Source organism: Camelina sativa, chromosome 3, assembly GCF_030686135.1.
Source record: "Camelina sativa cultivar CO46 ecotype springtype chromosome 3, ASM3068613v1".
NCBI lineage: Eukaryota > Viridiplantae > Streptophyta > Magnoliopsida > Brassicales > Brassicaceae > Camelina > Camelina sativa.
This window is the reverse complement of record NC_141882.1, coordinates 6,947,113-6,967,388: the sequence shown is the minus strand read 5'-3', so window position 1 is coordinate 6,967,388 and position 20,276 is coordinate 6,947,113. Positions and strand designations below refer to the sequence as shown.

Below are 20,276 nucleotides of genomic sequence, written 5' to 3'. Positions count from 1 at the left end.
GTGACAAAATATTAGCCGCATATATATGGTATAGAGAGGGCAAATTCGTCACCCAAACAACCGACGATAAAATTAACTTTTTTTAATATTATCATCAGTAAATAAAGGGCATTTAATATTAAAATTAAATAAATATAGATTCAATTAATAAATAACGCTAAAGGAGTAAAGAGAGAGAGTTTTGAGATTTGAGATTTTCTCTCTCTTTACCTTTACTCTGTTGTTGAAAGTGAAGAAGCGAGGAGCCCCGACCGATATAAGAGAGAGTGTGTGTGTGTGTGTGTCGTTGAGTTGACCAAGGGAGAGGATGAAGGAAGAGGATGTGAGTTCGCAGAACGTAAACCCTAGGAGTAATCGGAACAGTGTTGCCTCAGCTTCTGCTTCCGCCTCTGCTACTCCCGTTGATAGGTTCCGACGTCGTGCTAGATCGCCTTCCCCTCCTCTCACTGCTGCTGCTAGGTAACTCCCCCATACCCAGATCGAGTTTCACCAGCGCGAAATTATGATTTCATTTTGTTGAATTAGAGCCGATACGAGAGATAGATTTTAGGGTTTCGCTTGTTTGAGATTTGCATCTTTAAGTTTTGCTAGCTATGCTTTGAAAATTTTCAAAAGTTTTGATTTTTGGGTATTCGACGATTTGATTTCAATTCAAGCATTAACAGCTCTGCAGGTGCATCATCTCCTGCTGTTTTGGTTAACGCTGGCAGTGTGGATTGGTCAGGTCATGGGCTGGCTTTATCAGGTCGTTCCTGTAGAACTTGGGATAGAGGAGATTTACTTAGACGTCTTGCCACTTTCAAGCCTTCAAACTGGCTTGGGAAGCCCAAAGTATGACTCTTTTCTTTTTCTCCTTATATTCACACTTTCACATGCTAATTCGTTTCTCCACACACTCAGATAAACTAGCGGTAGTGCATATCCTACCAAATTTTTAAGTTCAGTTCTCCTAATCTAGTTAACATAGTGATGGGAGTTTTTCTTTGGAATGAATGCAGATAAACCTAATAATATATAGCCTCCTGTAGTTGTTTTTGGCTCAAACAGATTTGGTATAGTTGATCCAACAATATATCTAATTAGCCTTTATGTTGACAAGTTAATCCTAGTAACTTACGTTGCCTCATTTGTGTGTTTATATACTTAATCGTCTCTCTCTCTCTGTTTTGAATTGATTCTTTCTATCTCCTATGGTATCTGTTGCAAGTTTTAGCTGGTGGAAAGAAATGTTGTTTGATTAATGGTGTGTCCTGCCATGGTATTCTTTTGTTTGCAGACAGCTAGTTCTTTGGCTTGTGCTCAGAAAGGTTGGGTTAGTGTTGATCTGGACAAAATTCAATGTGAATACTGTGGGTCTAATCTACATTACTCTCCTCCACAAGATTCGTTGAATCATCCTGAAGGTCAATTCTTGTTCCTGTAACTAAACTGATCTTCTTTTTCTATCTAACTCTCGGCACCGAGGTGTTGTTGGGATAATTTAAGTCTTCGTCTTTCACTTGTACTGTATCAAAAAAAAAAAAAAAAAGAGAATCTCTCAAACCCTTCCTGGGCATCTTCGGAGCCAAGAGTTTTGATCAATAACCAACATATACCAATGAAAAGAATTTTGTGTTTGCTCTTAAGCAAGAAAAATCAGTACGCATGAATCAGCTTTTTTATATGGTGCTCACATTTGATATTCCTTACTCATATTTGATAACAGCTGATAGCATCCGAGAAGAATTCTCCAACCAGCTTGATGCTGCACATGAGAGCTCTTGTCCTTGGGTAGGACAAAGTTGTGCAGAAAGCTTAGTTCAGTTTCCTCCAACTCCTCCATCAGCCTTGATTGGAGGTTACAAGGATCGTTGTGATGGGCTCCTACAGTTCTATTCTCTACCAGTTGTCTCGCCATCTGCGATTGACCAGATGCGTGCTTCAAGACGACCACAAATTGACCGCCTTTTGGCACATCCTCAAGTCTATGCCAATGATGATCTCAGTTTCAGAATGGATAATATCTCAGCTGCAGAAACGTCCAAAGAAGTGGCTCTCAGTAATTACTATCGCGTAAGAACTCAGTAAAATGTGCTCTTACATTCGTGAGAATTCAAGCGTACTAGGAATAAACTACCATTGTTTCTTATCTTAATTTTTATCTTACAGGCTCAAAAGCTGATAAGCCTATGTGGATGGGAGCCTAGATGGCTTCCAAATATCCAAGATTGTGAAGAACATTCGGCCCAGTCAGCTAGAAATGGGTGCCCTTCTGGCGCAGCTAAAAATCAAAGTCGTCTACAAGATCCTGGTCCAAGCAGGAAACAATTTTCGGCTTCATCCCGAAAAGCCTCTGGAAATTATGAAGTTTTGGGTCCAGAATATAAATCGGAATCCAGATTACCCTTACTGGATTGTAGTTTATGTGGTGTAACCATCAGGATTTGGGATTTCATGACCACTTCTCGGCCGGTTCCGTTTGCCGCTATAAATGCCGATCTTCCTGAAACGAGCAAGAAAATGGGAGTGGCACGTGGCACTAGTGCAACAAGTGGGATAAATGGATGGTTTGCTAATGAGGGCATGGAACAGCAGCAAAATGAAGATGTTGACGAGGCTGAAACTTCAGTTAAGAGAAGATTAGTATCAAATGTAGGTCTGAACTTATATCAAACTGCAGCTGGTGCATCATCCTCTGCACAACTGAACATGTCCGTGACCCGCGATAATTACCAATTTAGTGATAGAGGAAAGGAAGTGTTGTGGAGGCAGCCTTCAGGAAGTGAGGTTGGTGATCGTGCTGCTTCATATGAATCACGAGGGCCTAGTACTCGTAAACGGAGTCTGGATGATGGTGGAAGCACGGTTGATAGGCCTTATCTACGGATACAACATGCAGACAGTGTTGAAGGGACTGTTGTTGACCGTGACGGTGATGAGGTTAATGATGATTCAGCAGGGCCTTCAAAGCGTACCCGCGGCTCTTATGTGCATGAAGCTTATCCTCCCTTGTATGGGCGAGACTTATCAGTAGGGGGGCCAAGTCACTCACTGGATACTGAAAACGAGAGGGAAGTAAATAGAAGTGACCCATTTAGTGAAGGAAATGAACAAGCTATGGCTTTCCCAGGTACTAGAGACTCCACGCGGGCTTCCTCTGTCATTGCAATGGATACAATTTGCCACAGTGCCAATGATGATTCTATGGAAAGTGTGGAAAACCATCCAGCGGACTTTGACGATATAAATTATCCCTCTGTGGCGACAGCTCAAAGTGCGGACTTCAATGATCCTTCGGAACTGAATTTCAGCAATCAAGCTCAGCAGAGTGCTTGCTTCCAACCAGCTCCTGCTCGGTTTAATGCTGAACCAGGCATTAGCAGCATAAATGACGGTGAGGAAGTACTGAACACTGAGACTGTCACTGCCCAGGGAAGGGATGGACCAAGTTTAGGTGTCAGTGGGGGTAGTGTCGGAATGGGTGCAAGTCACGAGGCAGAAATCCACGGAGCTGATGTTTCAGTCCATAGGGGAGATAGCGTTGTTGGAGACATGGAACCAGTTGCAGAGGTCATAGAGAATCTAGGACAAAGCGGTGAATTTGCACCAGAGCAAGGCCTTACTGATGATTTTGTTCCTGAAGAAATGGATCGAGAAGGTAGGCTTGGGGATAGTCAAGATAGGGTGTCTCAATCAATTGTAAGGGCGGACAGTGGCTCTAAAATTGTTGATTCATTGAAGGCTGAATCTGTTGAAAGTGGTGAAAAGATGAGTAACATAAATGTGTTGATCACCGACGACAGTGTTCATCCATCTTTGTCTTGCAATGCGATCATGTGTTCTGGTTACGAAGCATCTAAAGAAGAAGTGACCCAAACGTGGGAGTCCCCGCTCAATGCTGGCTTTGCACTCCCCGGATCAAGTTACACTGCGAATGACCAAGGTCTGTAGATTTCTTCCTGTGGATAAAGTCCAAACTTCATCACGTAAAAGCAGTGTAAAAAATGATAGAATAAGCATATGCTGTTTCTTTTTCAGGGCCTCCAAACGGAGACAGCAATGATGAAATTGTGGAATTTGATCCAATAAAGTATCATAACTGTTACTGCCCTTGGGTTAATGAAAATGTGGCTGCTGCTGGATGTAGCAGCAACAGTTCGGGTTCTTCGGGTTTTGCTGAGGCGGTTTGTGGGTGGCAACTAACTCTTGATGCCCTTGATTCGTTCCAGTCGCTTGAAAATCCTCAAAACCAGACAATGGAATCAGAATCAGCTGCATCTCTGTGCAAGGTTTGCGATAGCTTGCATCTCCGTTACTTAATTTTCTTCCTTCGTTTGATGATCTAACACTAATACTAATTGGTTTTGTTTGTAGGATGATCACCGACCTCCTTCCCAGAAGCTCTTGAAACGCCAATCTTTTATCAGCAACCATGGGAAAAAGTAAGATTATTTTTACTTGCGAATAAAAATCAAAAAGGTACAATTGCAATTTTTCTTAATTCAGACAGAATTCGATATATATATATATATATATATATATATGTGTGTAGTAAAGCATATAAGCTTGCACAACACTTGGTTAGGGGTTCTTTTACTTGGGTTTCCTTTTCGCAGTACAAATAAAGAAGTTTCTATAGTCTCCCGAATCTACAAACTTTTGTATTTCTTTGAAGTAAAAGGAAAAATTTGTGTAGTAAGAAATAACTGTTAAAAGACGCCTAAACAGAGGTGACAGTATTGAATCTAGTTTGATGATCTTATATTGACTTATTGTCCTGTTTAATCCTGAATTCAACGACTTTGGTTGGGTTTAAAACATTCAATTTTCAAGATAATGTGCATGGAACCGTTGTGTTAAGGATCATTAGTGTCCAGTAATTTTGTGTGATTCTTATATGCTTCATACCTTTTATATAACATTACAACCAGTCGTAACATTTAATACAAGCACAATAGAAAAGATAGTCCAAACACAAAAGCATTCTTTCTCTTGACCCAAGTTAAAATGACAACTTCTGAAACTTTGACTAATTAGATGTATTTGAAAAGCAAATGAAGGATCAACTTCCGAAGACAGCGACTTCGATGTTCTTGTCGGAGTCAACAATGGAAGGAGGGTCAAAGCGAGTAAAGAGCTTATAAGAGGAGATTAGAGAGAGAACAACGTAGAAGCAAACCACGAAGAATGTGATTATAACAGAAGCAGTGGCTTTATGGCAGAAACTGCCATAGGAGCTACATGCATCGCTCCAAGTAATGGCTGCATCCCCATTGTAAGCTAAGTATAGAACTTCCGCGGACACAGCTCCAGCAGCAAGAACCAGATAGGTCAGAAGCTGAGACAATTAAATATTGAAAAATTAATATCAGTATTAAGCGGGTCATTTAGTTGATGATTAACCGAATTTTACTATACTAAACCTGATCGAGACAGAAGAAGGTCCAAACACGAGGCATGGTTGAAGAAGAACGAGGCATCGCTGCTATGGCTGCTGATAGAAGAGAGTAGCCTGCACATATTCCATTTGCATGCACCAAGTACCTAATTTTGAAATGACATTTTTACCATTACCGATAATTAACAAATAAAACAATATTTAAGCCATAATAGCATTCTTAATCAAACCTTATATGGCTATATCTATGCTAACTTCGATAACAACAAATGTAGCTTGACTAGTACGTGTCTGCGCCTAGCATTTTGGGGCCCTAGACAAAAAAATAGAAAAGGAAAAAAAAATCTCCATTCTGTAATTCATCAGAGCCGCATGTTTCATGATAAGAGTGAAACGAAATTGGGACCAAATTAAGATGAATGACAAGTTTGCAACCAAAGATTACCGGTCATAATCAAACTAGTAAACCAAAAAAAATCAAATTAGAAATGGCTCTACGTGTCTTCATAGTTAACACAATTGTTGAGGGGAATATTGGAACTCTAATTATAAGTTTTGGTTAAATATGTATAAACGTAGATATATACATCAGTTTCTTGAAACTACAACCTTTTTTTGTGTTTCATGTAAAACATCGGTAAACCATCTCACAACACACAAACCCTAATTATACATAGTATGCGAGGAGATGTGACTCTGAATCTTAAGAGATGAAAGATTATTACAATTATTCCCATAATTACATGTGTATGGATAAGATTCGTACCTAAACGCTGTGAGATTGGAGTAAGATATAGAACCGAACTCATTGTCTTCGGAGTCCTTAAGCATGACAACAAGCGCCGCAACACAAAGCCCCACTGGAGCTAACCGGAGCATTGTTTCGGCGGTTCGCATTCCGGGACCAACCTCCTCCCACTTATCCGTCGCACCGCCACCGGAATCTTCGTGGTTAGCCTTGTCATGATCGTTACTCTTCTCCATTTTGATCTTCTCAATTTTATTTGTCTCTTTTTGTGGTTCCTGAGGAAAAATGTGGTTATAACAAGTGGTGATGATTTTAATGTGTGACATTAAATAAAAGGATGTGTTGGATCGATAGGTTGGTGAATGCATTTAATTTCGATATTCATGACGCTTCTCACACTTCCCTATAAGAAAACATTTAAATTTAAAGGCTTCGAAATTGATAAGTACTCCACTAAAACTGCAAAACAAAATAGATCACTCCACTGCAATGTATTTTATTTAACATAATTTCTTTTTAAAAAGACGATTTGTCTAAGAAAATAATTTTTATAAAGATAAATAAATAAATCAGGAGCTCATTCTACTCATTTTAATATAATTAAGTACACTTTATATTTAATAAAATTAAAAAATCAGTTACTCACTCGTGGACATGTTTATTTTATTCGCTTCTCACGGTTTTTTCACATCCTTTGTTTCAGTTCAATCTAAAGAACAGTGTATTTTAAAACATAATAACATATATATATATATATATAACAACATTGTATATATTGATAACTTACTGTATTTATTTTCGACGTTGCATAAGTAATCATATTTTTTCAGTATGGGCTCATGCTCAAGTTAGAAAACCGGTTACCATCTCAAATCTCAATCAAAGAACCCTAGCTTTAAAATTTGAAGCAAATATTTTGCAAGACTACTTCGTCTTCGTGTATATATTTTCAAAGAAGTAAACTGTGTTTATAGGATACAAAATTTTTGGAGCTAATTCAATCTCGTGATCGAGAATATATCCAGAATAAAACTTGCTTCTTCGTAAATAATAAATGTATAGAGTAATAGTGTGGCTACGCACGTTTCCTCATAATAGTATGGTTACCGGATTAGTTGGTTTAATAAAAGCTACTAATTCTAAATTTGTATCCCCACTACTGACTATTTTTGGTGGATCAAATGAATGCTCCTGCAAATTTTGATAAGCATAAGAATTAGACACCTCCAAATTTTTACCTTTGTAAATCAAGAATCTAAATAAATATTATCAAATATATATTGAATATTACGAGATAGTACGTAGTTTTGAATCAAAATGTTTTTTGTTTTTTCTTAATCCATTTATAGTTATATATTCGTTCCTTTTTTTTCTTGCAACCATGACCTGACCCTCTAATTTTTTAAAAAAGTTGAGGTGTATCCAATCGAACTTCTATAATGATTTATGCTCAAATGGGATAAGAGAAAATACATTTATTGATTAGTTAAAAAAAACTAGTAAATACTATGGTTTATTTCTTGTATAATAAATGTGCCTACTCTTTATTAAAAGATCTACAGTTATATTTTAACAAAAATCCAAAAATCGAAAGTTATTCGAATGGGGGTTGTTAATACTGTATAGTGCATAGTTTCAAATCTTATATTATTACTTTATAAGTATTAGCATTGGTTGAAGGATAAGCTGGAGTGATTTGTTTAATTTGATATTTTTGGATAGATATATACGGTACAATGATTACAAAACATCTAAAACCTTATAAAATCTTAACAACAACAATATATATATATATATATATAATTATATATGGTATCTACTTGACGATGTACTCTTTTTATGCAGGGGAAGTGTAGATTACATCGTTTTCAAAACAATCATTTTTATATCGTTGAGATCTTCCCTGCTGTGCTCCGCTTAGAGCATGTACAACGGTGAGTATTTAGAGATTTTTAAGAGATGCTTAAACTTAAAAATAAATCAAAATACATTATTAACGCAGAAATCGATCCTAAGTTAAGCATTTTTAGGATTGCTAAGGATCTCATATGTGTCTCTCTATGATTGGTTGCTCAAATTAACAAAAGGAAAAAACAAACTTCGTCGACCCTTTTTTCCTCTCTCTCTCTCTCTTTTCTTTCGAACCGTTCTCATCGGCATGACCAACAATGGCCTGCTCTCTCAGTCACTCTGAATCCTCAGTCTACCAATCTCCGTTAATTTTCCCTCTCGATCTATGTGTTGTTCTTCGGTCGTTGTCTCGTTCCCTCTTCTTAATTTTCGTCATCTTCATCGGTGTAAAATCAAATTATTGTGGTCGAATTTGAGTTATAAGGTGAAATTGTGTTTGGGTTTTCGTTATTTGCATAGATTTAAGGTTTTATTTTACATAATTTGGTACTAATCCATCAATTGTTTTTCTATTTTGCAGGGAAGAGCTGGGTGGTGAACCTTACTTAAAGTATTCAAGTGTCAAGTTTTGGGTTTCGCTTTAAAGGTTTTTTTTGGTGAGTAATCGATTTCTAATTGATATGTATTGACTGTTACTGCAGTTTATTTTCGCACAAAGAAGAACTATTTAGGTGTATGTGAGATTTTGATTTCAGTTTATTGCGGTTGTTACTCTTTTTGCTTCTTTGCTTTCTTTCTAGTGTGTTGATGCATGTGAGTGAATGTCATAGTTATTCGAGTGTCTGATCCTTTGAACTTATTTATCACAAATTGTATAATCGGTGGTGTGGAGCTATGGTCATGTTGTCTGCTTTGGAGTTTAATTATTCATATTGGTTTTAAATTTGCCAATTAGTTTTGTGGTAGTAACATCAAAACCTGAAGTTAGTAGGCTCCCAAGATATGAATCTGGTTGAGATTCATGTTGGTAGTTCATTGACTGAGATTTGTCTAAATCATGTTTAAAGGATCAACTTGTTCAAACTCAAGTGTTAATCTATATATTGTTCTGGTTATGGGTCTATGAGCAACCTGAAGCTTACGATCACTAAGTCACCTCTATTGTGGATGTTAGATGGGCGTTTTGATGATGATTACTTTTAATAATCACATGAATTCAGCCAAATCAGACAGGAGTATGAGATGAGAAAAATTAAGCAGGGAAGAGATATTCTATAGGACTTGTTTACTTGAGTGTAAATTAGAAACAATGTCTGGACATGATATCTGAAGGTTTAGATGCTTTGAAGAACATTTGCATCTGATATGAACGAAATGAGTCTATTAAAGTGCAGCTCCTAACACACTTCCCTTATACACTTATTCAGTACCTGAGCTGATGGTCCATGTCACAACCTGCAGGAGCGGGATAGGCAAGTCTCTGATGGTTGAAATTGACACAAAGGTAAGTATCTTTGGGGCATACAAATTTTCAAAATAATTTTTAAAAACCTAAAATTAGGATCTACCATTAGAGACATACAATTTTACAGTTTTTTTTTAAAAGTTTTTAACTTAACTATCTCCAAAATTTATAATTAAATATAACTAAGTATCTTTTTTTGGTATCCACCGTTGAACATGCCCTAATTAGTAACGTCATTTAAATTCAGGTTATTAATTAGTGACCGATGAGGTGGGATATTTTACTTTTACTTAATACTAACAAAATTCAATCGTCTTTGTAAAACAATATAGGAGACTTTTTTCCTAATTTACCCTCTAATAATAATAGCGGATATATTATTAATAATCAGTTTGATAATGATAGGATGGGAGACATCTTATATCACCGTTATGTTGGGGCATCTGTACTGGAGTAATGGTGACCATTTCTCAAAAAAAGAAAAAGTTACTTTTTTTACAAATTTTCTCTTTTATTTATTTTTTTAATATTTGAACCACATAATAAATGACATTTGTCTCATTTATTTGTTGTGAGAACCGTTTCTCAAGTTTCTTCTTGAAGTATGATTTTTTTTCTGCTAAAGATCCTATTAAAGTCTTTTGCAACTTAAAACAACCTAACATATATTTTAGCCAGGAAAAAAAGAACATAAATAGTAGTTTGGAAGTAGTAATTGTATTTCATTAAGTGGGCACATATATACTTCACAAAAAAAAAAAAATTTAGTTTGACCATGTATTTTTGTTTGCTTAATGTAAAATTTAAACTGACTCGCAATCTCCTTCAAGTCAGGTTTAAACTTAAAACCAAAAAGAAAATAAGAATCAGCTAATGCGTTAACCACACTCTCTCTCTCCAAACACCTCTTGGTCCACGTAGTCAATTTCGGAAACTCTTTTTGGATACTGAAATCACCAAATTTCTCCATGGCCTTGAACCAGCTGTAATATCCCATTAATGCAATGTCCATGAATCCGAACACTTCACCACCATAATAAGGCTTGTCTCCGAGCTCTGTTTCAAGTGTCTTGAAATGTTCCAACAGTTCCTTCTTCACTGCAGCATGTTCTTCGCCCACTGTTGCCCATATCTTCCATGATGGGTCGTAAAACTGAACCAAATCAAAATCACCAAAGTCAATATTGTTCAAAAACGAGCATTTTGATATTTTTTGGAACTCGATTTAATGTTTTCGTTTGTGTGTGTGTTTCTTTATTCCTAAACGAATTTAAAACCTTAACGACCTAATATTTTATGTTTTTGGCGTTAATTTGCATGTTAGGAGTATTTTAAAGAACCGAGAAATATAATGATTTTTGTTTTTCAGTTTTCCATTTTCTACCATTTATGCGATATCAACTATGATAACGTCAAGCAGGCCCAACAAAACATCATCTAAAACACTAAATTTTGGGATCACAGTTACAAAAAAATAATTAATTAATTAATAACCTTTCTGTCGATGAAATCAGCCCAGAATCTAGCTTGAGACTTGAGGTAAGGATCAGAGGGAAGGATCGGGTATGTATCGGACCAAACCTCATCGATGTACTCAAGCTGAATAAGAGACTCACAGATGGGTTTACCTTTGTGGATGAGAACCGGAATCTTCTTGTGGATAGGGTTCATCTCGATGAGCAAAGGAGTCTTAACCCAAGGATCAGTTTCCTTGTACTCATACTCCACTCCTTTCTCAGCCAAAGCCATCTTTGTCCTCATCCCGAACATGCTTGGCCAGTAATCAAGAAGAATCACTTCGTCCGCCATTTTTTTTTTTTTTTTAAGAGCCGGTTTAGCTTTGATCAATTGATATTTTTCAACTGCTTGTGTAGTGTTTTGTTGAAATGTAGATGCGTATATTTAAGAGGTCGAGGGTTTTTGGGGATTTTTCAAGGTAGTAACTACGTCCACGATAGAATTGGTTACTACTCGTTCCACGTAACATGACTTAGTTTTTTTTTTTTTTTGTATCAAAAATAAATAATGTTTTTGTTTTCTTATAAATTAATATTATTCACGCCTGCCCCATAATTTTAAATCTTTCATTTTTTTAATACCATAAAGGCGATAAAAAGAATATCTAATCTAGATACTCTCAGTAAAATAATATTTTTAAAAAATAAAAATGTATGAGATAAGATAGAAACGGTCTCTCTCATTTGACAAACTCTTCTGCCATGTGTTTTTATTTAGTTGACAAACTGATTTTTAATGATTTAGGGATTTATTTACCCATTTGAATTTACAAATATAAAATACCTGCTAATGATTAAGTTTATAAGCTAGATAGATAGCCCATTTAACATTGGACCTAACGTATTCGGTTCGCAATATTAAAATCATCCAGTCCGTTTGTTTCCCCCTTTGTTTTTTTTTAAAAAAAAGACCGGATTAGTTTGGTACTGTTTTAATTCGATATGGAAGACTTTTTAAAATCTTCTTCTCATGACAATGGGTGAGATCGCAAAAACTAACCACCATTGGAAGTTTGAAACAAATGCAAAATATTAGGCATGCGGAATGTGTCATGTGTGTATTATTTTGAAACACCTTTAGATTTTCGAAACAGAAATTAAAAAAAAAAAAAAGCAGAGCAAAAACAACAAACACAAAAGAGAAACGTAGAAACATTACAGAGTAGAATTAAAAGATCTCTCTACTCGATCCCAAAATGTTTCTTTAGCTCAGGAACGAACTTAATGATCTTCTCCGAATCAGGAAGAGACTTAGCCACACTCTCTCTCTCCACACACCTTTTACCCCAAGCTATCAGTTTTGGGCACTCTGCTTCAATGCTGAAATTCCCAAACTTCTCATACGCCCCAAACCAGCTGTAAAACCCAATGAGAGCTATGTCCACGTAACCGAACGTTTCACCTCCAAAGTAAATCTTGTCTCCAAGCTCAGACTCTAGTGTCTTTAGTATCTCGATCAACTCCTTCTTCCCTGCCTCCTGCTCTTCGCCTTTCGCTCCCCAAGTCAACCTCGCCGAAGCATACACCTAAAATCACAAGAAAACATTACTGGCGATGTCTTGATTCACAAGAAAGCTATTTTTTTGGAAGCTAGATTGATTTTACCTTCTTGTCGATGTAATCTCCCCAAAACTTGGCCTGAGCTCTCTGGTAAGGATCAGAAGGAAGGAGTGGGTTTATCCCGGGCCAAACTTCGTCGATGTATTCGACTTGGATGAGAGATTCACAGACCGGTTTACCATTGTGAATGAGAACCGGGATTTTACTGTGAACCGGATTCATCTCGAGGAGAATCGGGCTTTTGTTCCATAGATCTTGTTCTCTGTAATCGAACTTGACATTTTTCTCCTCTAGAGCAATCCTCGTCCTCATTCCGAACATACTCGGCCAGAAATCAAGAAGAATCACCTCGTCCGCCATTGTTGTTGTTGTTGATTAAGCTCACTGAGATATTTTGTTTTGTTTGTTTTGTGTCTTAAGTATATGGTGAAGAGAAGAAGGTTTTATAGAGGAGAAACATTAACTACAAAACGAAATCGCATTTTGCTTGCTGGTAAAGTCAGAAAATGCATCAACTTTTCCGATTATACTAATATCTAAAATTCATAAATAACGTTAAAGTAGTTTATTTTATACGAAGGGAATAAACTTTTCACTAATCATTTTTTTTTCATTAGCTTTTCAGCTTAAGATATTCGTTTAGTTTCATTGTTTTGTGTTATTGAATGTGACTGCATGTATCAAGGGGTTTTGTAATTAGTATAGTCATTTGTGAGATTAGTATGATAAAATTTCATGTTGAGTTTTTTGCTTGTTTTCTTAAGTTTATATAACTCCAGTAAATCAAATATTTATATTTTTCAGACATGTTAACATTTACGGCAATTTTTTAAAAATCAAATGCTTTTTTTTTGGGGCAAACAAATCACTGCTTACGTCATCATACTTGATACACACACACATCCTACTTAATACACTCACATTTTTGATACAAAAAAAAATCAAATGCTTACCCAGTATAAAGTATAAGCTAATCAATTTAGCTTAATTTCATTTTTTGAGAGGTGCAAGTCGTTGACCTACTCAGTTTATTAAAGTGTTTTAGATTCATTTACATTGACCACAGGATTTACAGAGTTGAATTGGTTATGTCACTGCTTACGTCATCCTACTTTTGAGGTTGGAGTTTGGACGGTGGGTTTTCAAATGTATTCCTTGCCAAATCTGTATTAGTTGTTAGTTTGATACCAAAAAAAAAACAAATTTGTATTGGTTACCTTTTTTATTGTCGGGCCTCTGTTACTTACTTTTAAGGATGCCAACAAAAAAAGAAAAAACGATCAAATTTTAGCTGTCTAAAACATACTCAAATTGATCTATTATACATCTGTTATCATATGTCTCTGCCTCTCTGGCATCCTTTCCCACTATTCCCAATTTTTCCAATACTTAAAATGATGAAACGAAGTCTGTTTGAACCAAACACAATCCAATGATTTTTAGATGTGTTCGGTTAAAAAGTTCTTAGTTAGGTTTAGTTTTCAATTAGTTTGTTTCGTTCTTACTGTATATTTCCTGCAAACGGTAAAATAGACCAAATTCACTACTGATATCCACTCTATTGCATACAAATGTTTATATTTCATCATTCAACTCTTCACATACTATTGTATATTACATTGCATACTATATAGTCCGCTCTCTACCCTAATATATAGGTTAGCATACGAAAAGTTAGTCCAGTATCGGATATACAACAGCGTATTGGATAACCATTCAAAGCCAAGAATTAAAATATATAAATAGGCTAGAGGTGTAAATTTGAGTACTCACATACTCAAAATAGGAACCGAGTAGATGCAGGTAAATTTGAGTAATTTAAATAGTTTTATTATGATTAACACAACATTCTCCAAATTTATATAAGCAAAAAACAAAAACAAAAATGGAATTTAAAAAGAAAAGGGATTTGTATAAAGTATAAACTGTAGAAAACAAATCTTGGTAATAATTTGTATTTTCATACTCGAACTGTTTCTTCAATCTGATTCATAATTAATATGAGGCTCTAGAAGAAGAAGATCCAACCACACTTCTAACGTACACCCTCAAGAATAGCCATTACTTTCAGAAGAAGTTACTTGAGCAACATAGGGGATTAATGTATAAATCGCATATAAAATCTCGTGGTCGCTCATTCCTGCTTCTCCCAAGAAATTAATCAAGTCTAGTCTGCTCCCACCCTCGTCTCCATTTGCAGAAACTTTAGAATTGACAACCACAAAAACTTTAGAATTGTGTATGTTTTACCTTGTATACGATATTAATATATTATTATGTCAAAATTGTATGTTCACACGCTTTTAGAAATGATATACTCTTATAGATGGATAAAAGCCAATTTAATTATGTCAAATTTGTATAACCGAGGTTATTTATTCCTTTATATAATTATTAATTTTGAGTATACAAAGGAATATATTATTTATGCAGACAAGACCTCATACAAAGAAAGAACGAAACAAGAAGAGACATGGAAACAGAACAAAAGAAAAGAGATTTAGTCTAACTCAAGTTTCTTCCTACGCTCGGAAACGAACGTAGTGACCTTCTCCGACTCAGGCAAGGCTTTAGCGACGCTCTCTCTCTGCAAACACCTTTTGGCCCACGCAATCAGTTTTGGACACTCTGATTCGATATTGATATTCCCATACTTGTCGTACACTCCAAACCAGCTATAGAACCCAATCAGGGCTATGTCCACATACCCGAACGTCTGGTCTCCAAAGTAATCTTTGTCTCCAAGCTCGGATTCAAGCGTCTTGAGTATCTCGAGTAACTCCTTGGATGCTTCTTGCGCCTCACCTTTCGTCGCCCAAATCCTCCTCGCCGCAACATTCACCTGATCCATTAGTAAAAAGTTACAAACAAGAGACTCTAGCTGAAAAAACCGAACCAAACCAATCCAATATACTTAAACCGAAAAAAAACTAGAATTTGTGTAGAAACCAATTGGTTTAACATTTGAAACAGAGCAGTTTTGAAAGAAAATAAATATACCAACAGTAGTAGTAGTAGTAGTAGTAGTAGCATCAAACCTAACCGAAATCAAATCAAACATTAAACCGGTAGAAAGCATATAAAGAAACAAAATAAACCAAACAAAACCAAACCGTAAAATTGATACCTTTTTGTCGATGAAGTCGGCCCAGAATTTGGCAAGAGCTCTCTTGTAAGGATCGGAAGGAAGGAGAGAGTATTTGTTGCCGGGCCAAGTCTCGTCTATGTACTGGAGCTGAAAGAGAGATTCACATACCGGTTTGCCATGGTGGATGAGAACCGGGATTTTCTTGTGAACCGGGTTCATCTGGAGGAGCAAGGAGCTCTTATTCCATAGATCTTGTTCTCTGTAATCGTACTTGACTCCTTTCTCCGCCAGAGCAATCCTCGTTCTCATCCCAAACATACTCGCCCAGAAATCCAAGAGAATCACCTCCTCCTCCTCCGCCATTACTTGTTTGTTGCTCTCTCGATTTAGCTCACTAAAATAAGAAGAGATCTCTTTGCTACTCTCTCGCTCGTTCTTTTGATTTGGTGGTGAAGAAGAAGAAGAAGAAAACAAGTTCCGTGATTTATAGTGTGATTGATGAGTAGTAAACTATATTATAATAAGGATGATCTTCATTTAGCTGCTTACGCCACTGCCTGGTCATCGATTGTGCTTGACTTAATTAGTGGAGTAATTTGTATTAATCACTTTTAAAATTCGATATGATTAATTTAGTAATCTTCCCTATTTTTACATTTTTAGAGCGTAACCACGTGCGAAAGACTCTTTTTAACTCAATACTTTTTAGTAAGACATTAAAGATCACTAAAAGTTGTTTCATAGAAGTCAAAACTTTTGCAAATAGTAACGAAGATGATGACGAAAGGGATTTCACTTTATCAATCCACCAATCTTAATCCTACGAACATCGAATTCAATCGACCCAACAAGCTTCAGATCAACACTCTCAATCCTAATCCAACCCATTCTCGATTTCCCCGACGACCCCTCCGTGTTCTCTCGCTCTCCGTCGATCCATCCGCGGCGAATCGGAATGTTAAATCAGCCGTCGAAGCCCACGCGCCGCCTTTAGTGGTTGTGGGATCTGCGAACGCCGACATCTATGTTGAGATCGAGAGGTTGCCCAAGGAAGGGGAAACGATCTCGGCCAAGACAGGGCAAACGCTCGCCGGAGGAAAAGGCGCGAACCAGGCGGCTTGTGGAGCGAAGCTTATGTATCCGACTTACTTCGTTGGTCGTTTGGGTGAGGACGCGCATGGGAAGCTAATCGCCGAGGCGTTGGGCGATGGTGGCTGTGGGGTTCATCTAGATTACGTGAGATCCGTTGATGATGAGCCGACGGGACACGCCGTGGTCATGCTTCAATCCGACGGTCAGAACTCGATCATTATCGTTGGTGGTGCTAATATGAAAGCTTGGCCTGAGAAGATGAGTGATGATGATCTTGAGATCGTCAGGAATGCTGGTATTGTCCTGCTTCAAAGAGAGATCCCAGATTCCATCAATATTCAAGTTGCTAAGGTCACATTGTTTTACTTCTTTTCAAAATTCAATTTTGAGTTACTTCAGTGAGAGTTGGTCTAGTAGTATCTATTAGGGAAGCTCTGTTGAATGGATGCAGCTTTAGTTTGGATTTTTGAGTCTTGAAAACGATGTCAGTTTTTGGGATAGGAGTGTAGGTTGACCACTCTTATATATGGTTGGATCATCTTGATGGGGATTGCTATTTCTCCAAGAAACACTTAGGTTTGCTGGTGGTGGGGTTTTGTTTTGCAGGCTGTGAAGAAAGCAGGTGTTCCTGTCATCCTTGATGTTGGAGGAATGGATACGCCAATCCCGAATGAGCTATTGGATTCTGTTGACATCTTGAGTCCGAATGAAACTGAGCTCAGTCGCTTGACCGGAATGCCAACTGAATCTTTTGAACAGATTTGCCAAGCTGTTGCTAAGTGCCATAAGTTGGTAAGTCCTTTTTTTTGCTCATTACCAATGCATCAGACGTTAAATTTTGGCTAATCATCCTTGTTGCAACTGGACTCTTTGAAATTGCTCGTTTAGTGGGTTTTTGGGGTTTTTAAGGTTTAAGCTATGTTTATCCTCAGGGAGTTAAGCAAGTCCTAGTGAAGCTCGGGTCCAAAGGATCTGCACTATTCATAGAAGGGAAAAACCCAATCCAGCAGTCTATAATACCTGCTGCCCAAGTTGTCGATACTACAGGAGCTGGGGATACTTTCACGGCAGCATTTGCAGTGGCTATGGTAGAGGGCAAGTCCCATGAGGAATGCTTGAGATTTGCTGGTAATAATTAGTGGACAAATTCCAAGAAATCTAGTTTTCTAACACATAATTCAGATTAGTTTTGTCTCACTTTTGGCTCTATCTTCCGGTGCCTACAGCTGCAGCTGCCTCTCTTTGTGTCCAAGTAAAGGGTGCAATACCGAGCATGCCCGACCGAACATCTGTCTTGAAGCTCCTTAAATCTAGTATCTAAAACGTGATACTCTCTTTCAACTCTTTTTATCAATAAAATCTCTTTGGTATTCTAGTTTGTAGTTTTTATCAATAAAAACCTCTTTGGTATTGTGATATACTTACTTAATAAATTACAGAATAAATAGTTGTATATGAATATATATCCTAAAACCAGATCACATTAAATTGTTTGTTTTAAAACCATGGTGAAATACTCTCTATCTGGGATTTTTTTTGCTTACTTAATACTTTCTCACATTGCATTATGATGCGACTAGATAATTATATAAGATATCAAAATGTTAACTTTTTGTCCTATTAAAATATATGATAATTACATAATTCAAGATATTTTATAACAAAAACTAATATAAAAATTGTATTGCTAAAAAAAACCTGCAAATGATAGTCTGATCATAGACACTCTAAAAAATTCTTGTGGTTGCAACTTTGGCCTTAACTTCAGTTTTGAATTTCACGCAAACCAACCTTTCCTTTAAATCTTTGATGATAATCAGTTTTTTTTTTTTTTTTGTTGATTTGAGAAGTCTCCCTCTCCAATAATCTAGGGAATATGATCAAAAGCTTTAGAGCACCAGCAGTTGGAAGAAACCGAGTGATGTCCTCCAAATCATCAAACTTGAGCACACAAGAACCTTAAATCAGATAATCTTAATAAAGCACAAAAAACCATAGAACGAGAAGTTCAATACTCATACTCTAATCCTGGCTTGGCAATTCTCTGGAAGACTCTTCTCGCTGCAATTCTAGCCTCAACTTCACTTTTGAACTTCACGCGTAGGCCATCATATCCTTTTCCTTTTATGATCATCTTCTTCATGTTCTAGGATGATCTCTTTCTGAGATCAAATAGATGGCTTTTACCGGGGAGAGCTTTGATCACGCTACAGTTGAAGAGACACTCCTTCCACCTAGTTGTGGTATGTGGTCATGTGGAACCATGCAGCAGAAGTAGCCATGATCACAGCCTTGAGGACAGCGATGGAAGAGAGGACCAAGAACGAATATACTGCAGTTGTGCGAATCCCACCACTACAGCCTGGTTCTCCATGATACTCTACATCTCTGCGAGTATCGTAGAGGAAGTACTCCCACCGGCTCCTAGATCTGAGCAGAGTCAGGAGCAAGTGCCAAAGAGGTCTCACGATGACGACAGTAAGGCGTCGTCGTCTAGAGAGGATGTTCACCAGCAGAAGGAACTCTCATTTCCATAGGTTAAAGGCTTTCTCAGCCAGGGTCTAGAAGAAAAACTCCACGTGTCCGCGAGTACCTTGAAAAGTACTCATATATTAATGGGATGATCACTAAATCTTCTAATATGAAAGCAACATACATGTGGTTATTATTTCAACAGATATGTCATAGAAGTAAAAGATTCATTTTTCCTCCTAACTAACAAATAATTGAGCTTATCCTCTATTTTTTTTTGTTAATTTTTTTGATATTTGCTTATGTTTTGCTTATGTTTTTCTTATATTATGTTTATTTTTTTCAACTTTTATATTTTTCAAAGTTTCAATATTTCCTTTGTATTGCACATTGGTAGTAAAAATAATGCATCATTTGAATGCATTAAAAACTTAATTTGCTGTTTTGAAAAATATGTGATATAAATTTATTGATTCAGAATGCTAATATCATATGAATTTTAAATTGAAAAATTATAGAACCATAACAACTTTTTTAAGATCAAATACTTTAAACTTTTTGTCTACAAAAAAAAATAAAAAAGTCCTAACTTTTCTAAATCATGTGAGTTGACTATAATCATCATTCTCAAAGTTATCAATCGTTAAGAGTTGTCATCGATAAAAAAAAATATGTATCTACTAATATATTCATTTTTTATAAACAGAATTATATAATTTGAAATTAAATGTGTTGATATCATCTATAATTTGAATGAATTAATGGTTTTAAAACTCAATTAACAAAATATTTGGATATAAATTTTATAATTTGAAATCACATGTTAAAACATCAATTTATCGACCATATTACAAACTTGTGGTTTAAAAAATTGAATATTAACTTCTGGCATTGAAGTTTTATGTCTACTATATAATCTCACTGAAAGAAATAATTTATTTTTCATAGCCACTGAAATATATAACATTTACTATATATTCTCACTATAATAAAATAAATAATAAGAAGCTAATAAAATCAAGCATTTCTCTAGCTAATGGCCGAAAACGGTGCGCCCCAAAAAGAAACGTCACGGCCTATTTGAAAATTTGAAAACTCATGGGGTC

General features: G+C 36.4%; 6 protein-coding genes and 2 long non-coding RNA genes across 13 annotated transcripts; 3 read left to right on the top strand and 5 right to left on the bottom strand.

Annotated features, from left to right (window-relative positions):
- Positions 1-130: 130 nt before the first annotated feature.
- On the top strand, positions 131-5,586 carry LOC104778755 (uncharacterized). 2 transcript variants are annotated; one of them, XM_087500318.1, is made up of 8 exons: positions 135-459; positions 666-831; positions 1,277-1,403; positions 1,706-2,052; positions 2,149-3,922; positions 4,018-4,268; positions 4,354-4,421; positions 5,031-5,586. In XM_087500318.1, the coding sequence occupies exons 1-8, from the start codon at positions 308-310 to the stop codon at positions 5,035-5,037; spliced, it is 2,892 nt and encodes a 963-aa protein (XP_087356444.1). In that variant the 5' UTR covers positions 135-307; the 3' UTR covers positions 5,038-5,586. The 2 variants fall into 2 exon arrangements, with proteins under 2 accessions (XP_087356445.1, XP_087356444.1); XM_087500319.1 differs by lacking the exon at positions 5,031-5,586 and having other exon boundaries at positions 131-459; positions 4,354-4,457.
- On the bottom strand, positions 4,860-6,590 carry LOC104775830 (CASP-like protein 2A1). Its single transcript, XM_010499763.3, has 3 exons — positions 6,144-6,590; positions 5,403-5,523; positions 4,860-5,317 (listed from the first exon to the last, which is right to left on the bottom strand). The coding sequence occupies exons 1-3, from the start codon at positions 6,491-6,493 to the stop codon at positions 5,042-5,044; spliced, it is 747 nt and encodes a 248-aa protein (XP_010498065.2). The 5' UTR covers positions 6,494-6,590; the 3' UTR covers positions 4,860-5,041.
- Positions 6,591-8,102: 1,512 nt separating this feature from the next.
- On the top strand, positions 8,103-11,514 carry LOC104775829 (uncharacterized). 4 transcript variants are annotated; one of them, XR_766080.3, is made up of 4 exons: positions 8,103-8,460; positions 8,557-8,632; positions 9,404-9,480; positions 9,847-10,065. It is a non-coding gene; the product is annotated as an uncharacterized LOC104775829 (long non-coding RNA). The 4 variants fall into 4 exon arrangements; XR_015589933.1 differs by having other exon boundaries at positions 8,125-8,460; positions 9,438-9,480; XR_015589927.1 differs by lacking the exon at positions 9,847-10,065 and adding an exon at positions 10,956-11,514 and having other exon boundaries at positions 8,150-8,460.
- On the bottom strand, positions 10,090-11,250 carry LOC104778754 (glutathione S-transferase U26-like). Of its 2 annotated transcripts, none has more exons than XM_010503194.3 (2): positions 10,936-11,250; positions 10,090-10,594 (listed from the first exon to the last, which is right to left on the bottom strand). In XM_010503194.3, the coding sequence occupies exons 1-2, from the start codon at positions 11,248-11,250 to the stop codon at positions 10,112-10,114; spliced, it is 798 nt and encodes a 265-aa protein (XP_010501496.2). In that variant the 3' UTR covers positions 10,090-10,111. The 2 variants fall into 2 exon arrangements, with proteins under 2 accessions (XP_010501496.2, XP_087356446.1); XM_087500320.1 differs by having other exon boundaries at positions 10,140-10,594; positions 11,070-11,250.
- A 476-nt stretch (positions 11,515-11,990) lies between the features above and the next one.
- LOC104775827 (glutathione S-transferase U25) lies at positions 11,991-13,002 on the bottom strand. The gene is made up of 2 exons (XM_010499762.3): positions 12,564-13,002; positions 11,991-12,484 (listed from the first exon to the last, which is right to left on the bottom strand). The coding sequence occupies exons 1-2, from the start codon at positions 12,876-12,878 to the stop codon at positions 12,140-12,142; spliced, it is 660 nt and encodes a 219-aa protein (XP_010498064.1). The 5' UTR covers positions 12,879-13,002; the 3' UTR covers positions 11,991-12,139.
- A 1,862-nt stretch (positions 13,003-14,864) lies between these two features.
- On the bottom strand, positions 14,865-16,311 carry LOC104775826 (glutathione S-transferase U24). The gene is made up of 2 exons (XM_010499761.3): positions 15,646-16,311; positions 14,865-15,360 (listed from the first exon to the last, which is right to left on the bottom strand). The coding sequence occupies exons 1-2, from the start codon at positions 15,967-15,969 to the stop codon at positions 15,019-15,021; spliced, it is 666 nt and encodes a 221-aa protein (XP_010498063.1). The 5' UTR covers positions 15,970-16,311; the 3' UTR covers positions 14,865-15,018.
- On the top strand, positions 16,283-18,201 carry LOC104775825 (ribokinase). Its single transcript, XM_010499760.3, has 4 exons — positions 16,283-17,049; positions 17,305-17,490; positions 17,631-17,826; positions 17,925-18,201. The coding sequence occupies exons 1-4, from the start codon at positions 16,381-16,383 to the stop codon at positions 18,017-18,019; spliced, it is 1,146 nt and encodes a 381-aa protein (XP_010498062.1). The 5' UTR covers positions 16,283-16,380; the 3' UTR covers positions 18,020-18,201.
- Positions 18,202-18,300: 99 nt separating this feature from the next.
- Positions 18,301-19,307, bottom strand: LOC104775824 (uncharacterized). The gene is made up of 2 exons (XR_766079.2): positions 18,720-19,307; positions 18,301-18,639 (listed from the first exon to the last, which is right to left on the bottom strand). It is a non-coding gene; the product is annotated as an uncharacterized LOC104775824 (long non-coding RNA).
- Between the last annotated feature and the right edge of the window lie 969 nt (positions 19,308-20,276).

Coding starts and splice junctions, on each gene's coding strand:
- LOC104778755 (XM_087500318.1), top strand. CDS start 308: ATGAAGGAAGAGGATGTGAGTTCGCAGAACGTAAACCCTAGGAGTAAT. Junction 1,404..1,705: donor TTCGTTGAATCATCCTGAAG/GTCAATTCTTGT, acceptor ATTTGATAACAG/CTGATAGCATCCGAGAAGAA. Junction 2,053..2,148: donor CTCTCAGTAATTACTATCGC/GTAAGAACTCAG, acceptor TTTATCTTACAG/GCTCAAAAGCTGATAAGCCT.
- LOC104775830 (XM_010499763.3), bottom strand. CDS start 6,493: ATGCATTCACCAACCTATCGATCCAACACATCCTTTTATTTAATGTCA. Junction 5,524..6,143: donor TCCAATCTCACAGCGTTTAG/GTACGAATCTTA, acceptor TTTCAAAATTAG/GTACTTGGTGCATGCAAATG. Junction 5,318..5,402: donor CCTTCTTCTGTCTCGATCAG/GTTTAGTATAGT, acceptor TAATTGTCTCAG/CTTCTGACCTATCTGGTTCT.
- LOC104778754 (XM_010503194.3), bottom strand. CDS start 11,250: ATGGCGGACGAAGTGATTCTTCTTGATTACTGGCCAAGCATGTTCGGG. Junction 10,595..10,935: donor CTGATTTCATCGACAGAAAG/GTTATTAATTAA, acceptor GATTTGGTTCAG/TTTTACGACCCATCATGGAA.
- LOC104775827 (XM_010499762.3), bottom strand. CDS start 12,878: ATGGCGGACGAGGTGATTCTTCTTGATTTCTGGCCGAGTATGTTCGGA. Junction 12,485..12,563: donor GAGATTACATCGACAAGAAG/GTAAAATCAATC, acceptor TTGTGATTTTAG/GTGTATGCTTCGGCGAGGTT.
- LOC104775826 (XM_010499761.3), bottom strand. CDS start 15,969: ATGGCGGAGGAGGAGGAGGTGATTCTCTTGGATTTCTGGGCGAGTATG. Junction 15,361..15,645: donor CCGACTTCATCGACAAAAAG/GTATCAATTTTA, acceptor CTAATGGATCAG/GTGAATGTTGCGGCGAGGAG.
- LOC104775825 (XM_010499760.3), top strand. CDS start 16,381: ATGATGACGAAAGGGATTTCACTTTATCAATCCACCAATCTTAATCCT. Junction 17,050..17,304: donor TCAATATTCAAGTTGCTAAG/GTCACATTGTTT, acceptor TTTGTTTTGCAG/GCTGTGAAGAAAGCAGGTGT. Junction 17,827..17,924: donor GGAATGCTTGAGATTTGCTG/GTAATAATTAGT, acceptor CGGTGCCTACAG/CTGCAGCTGCCTCTCTTTGT.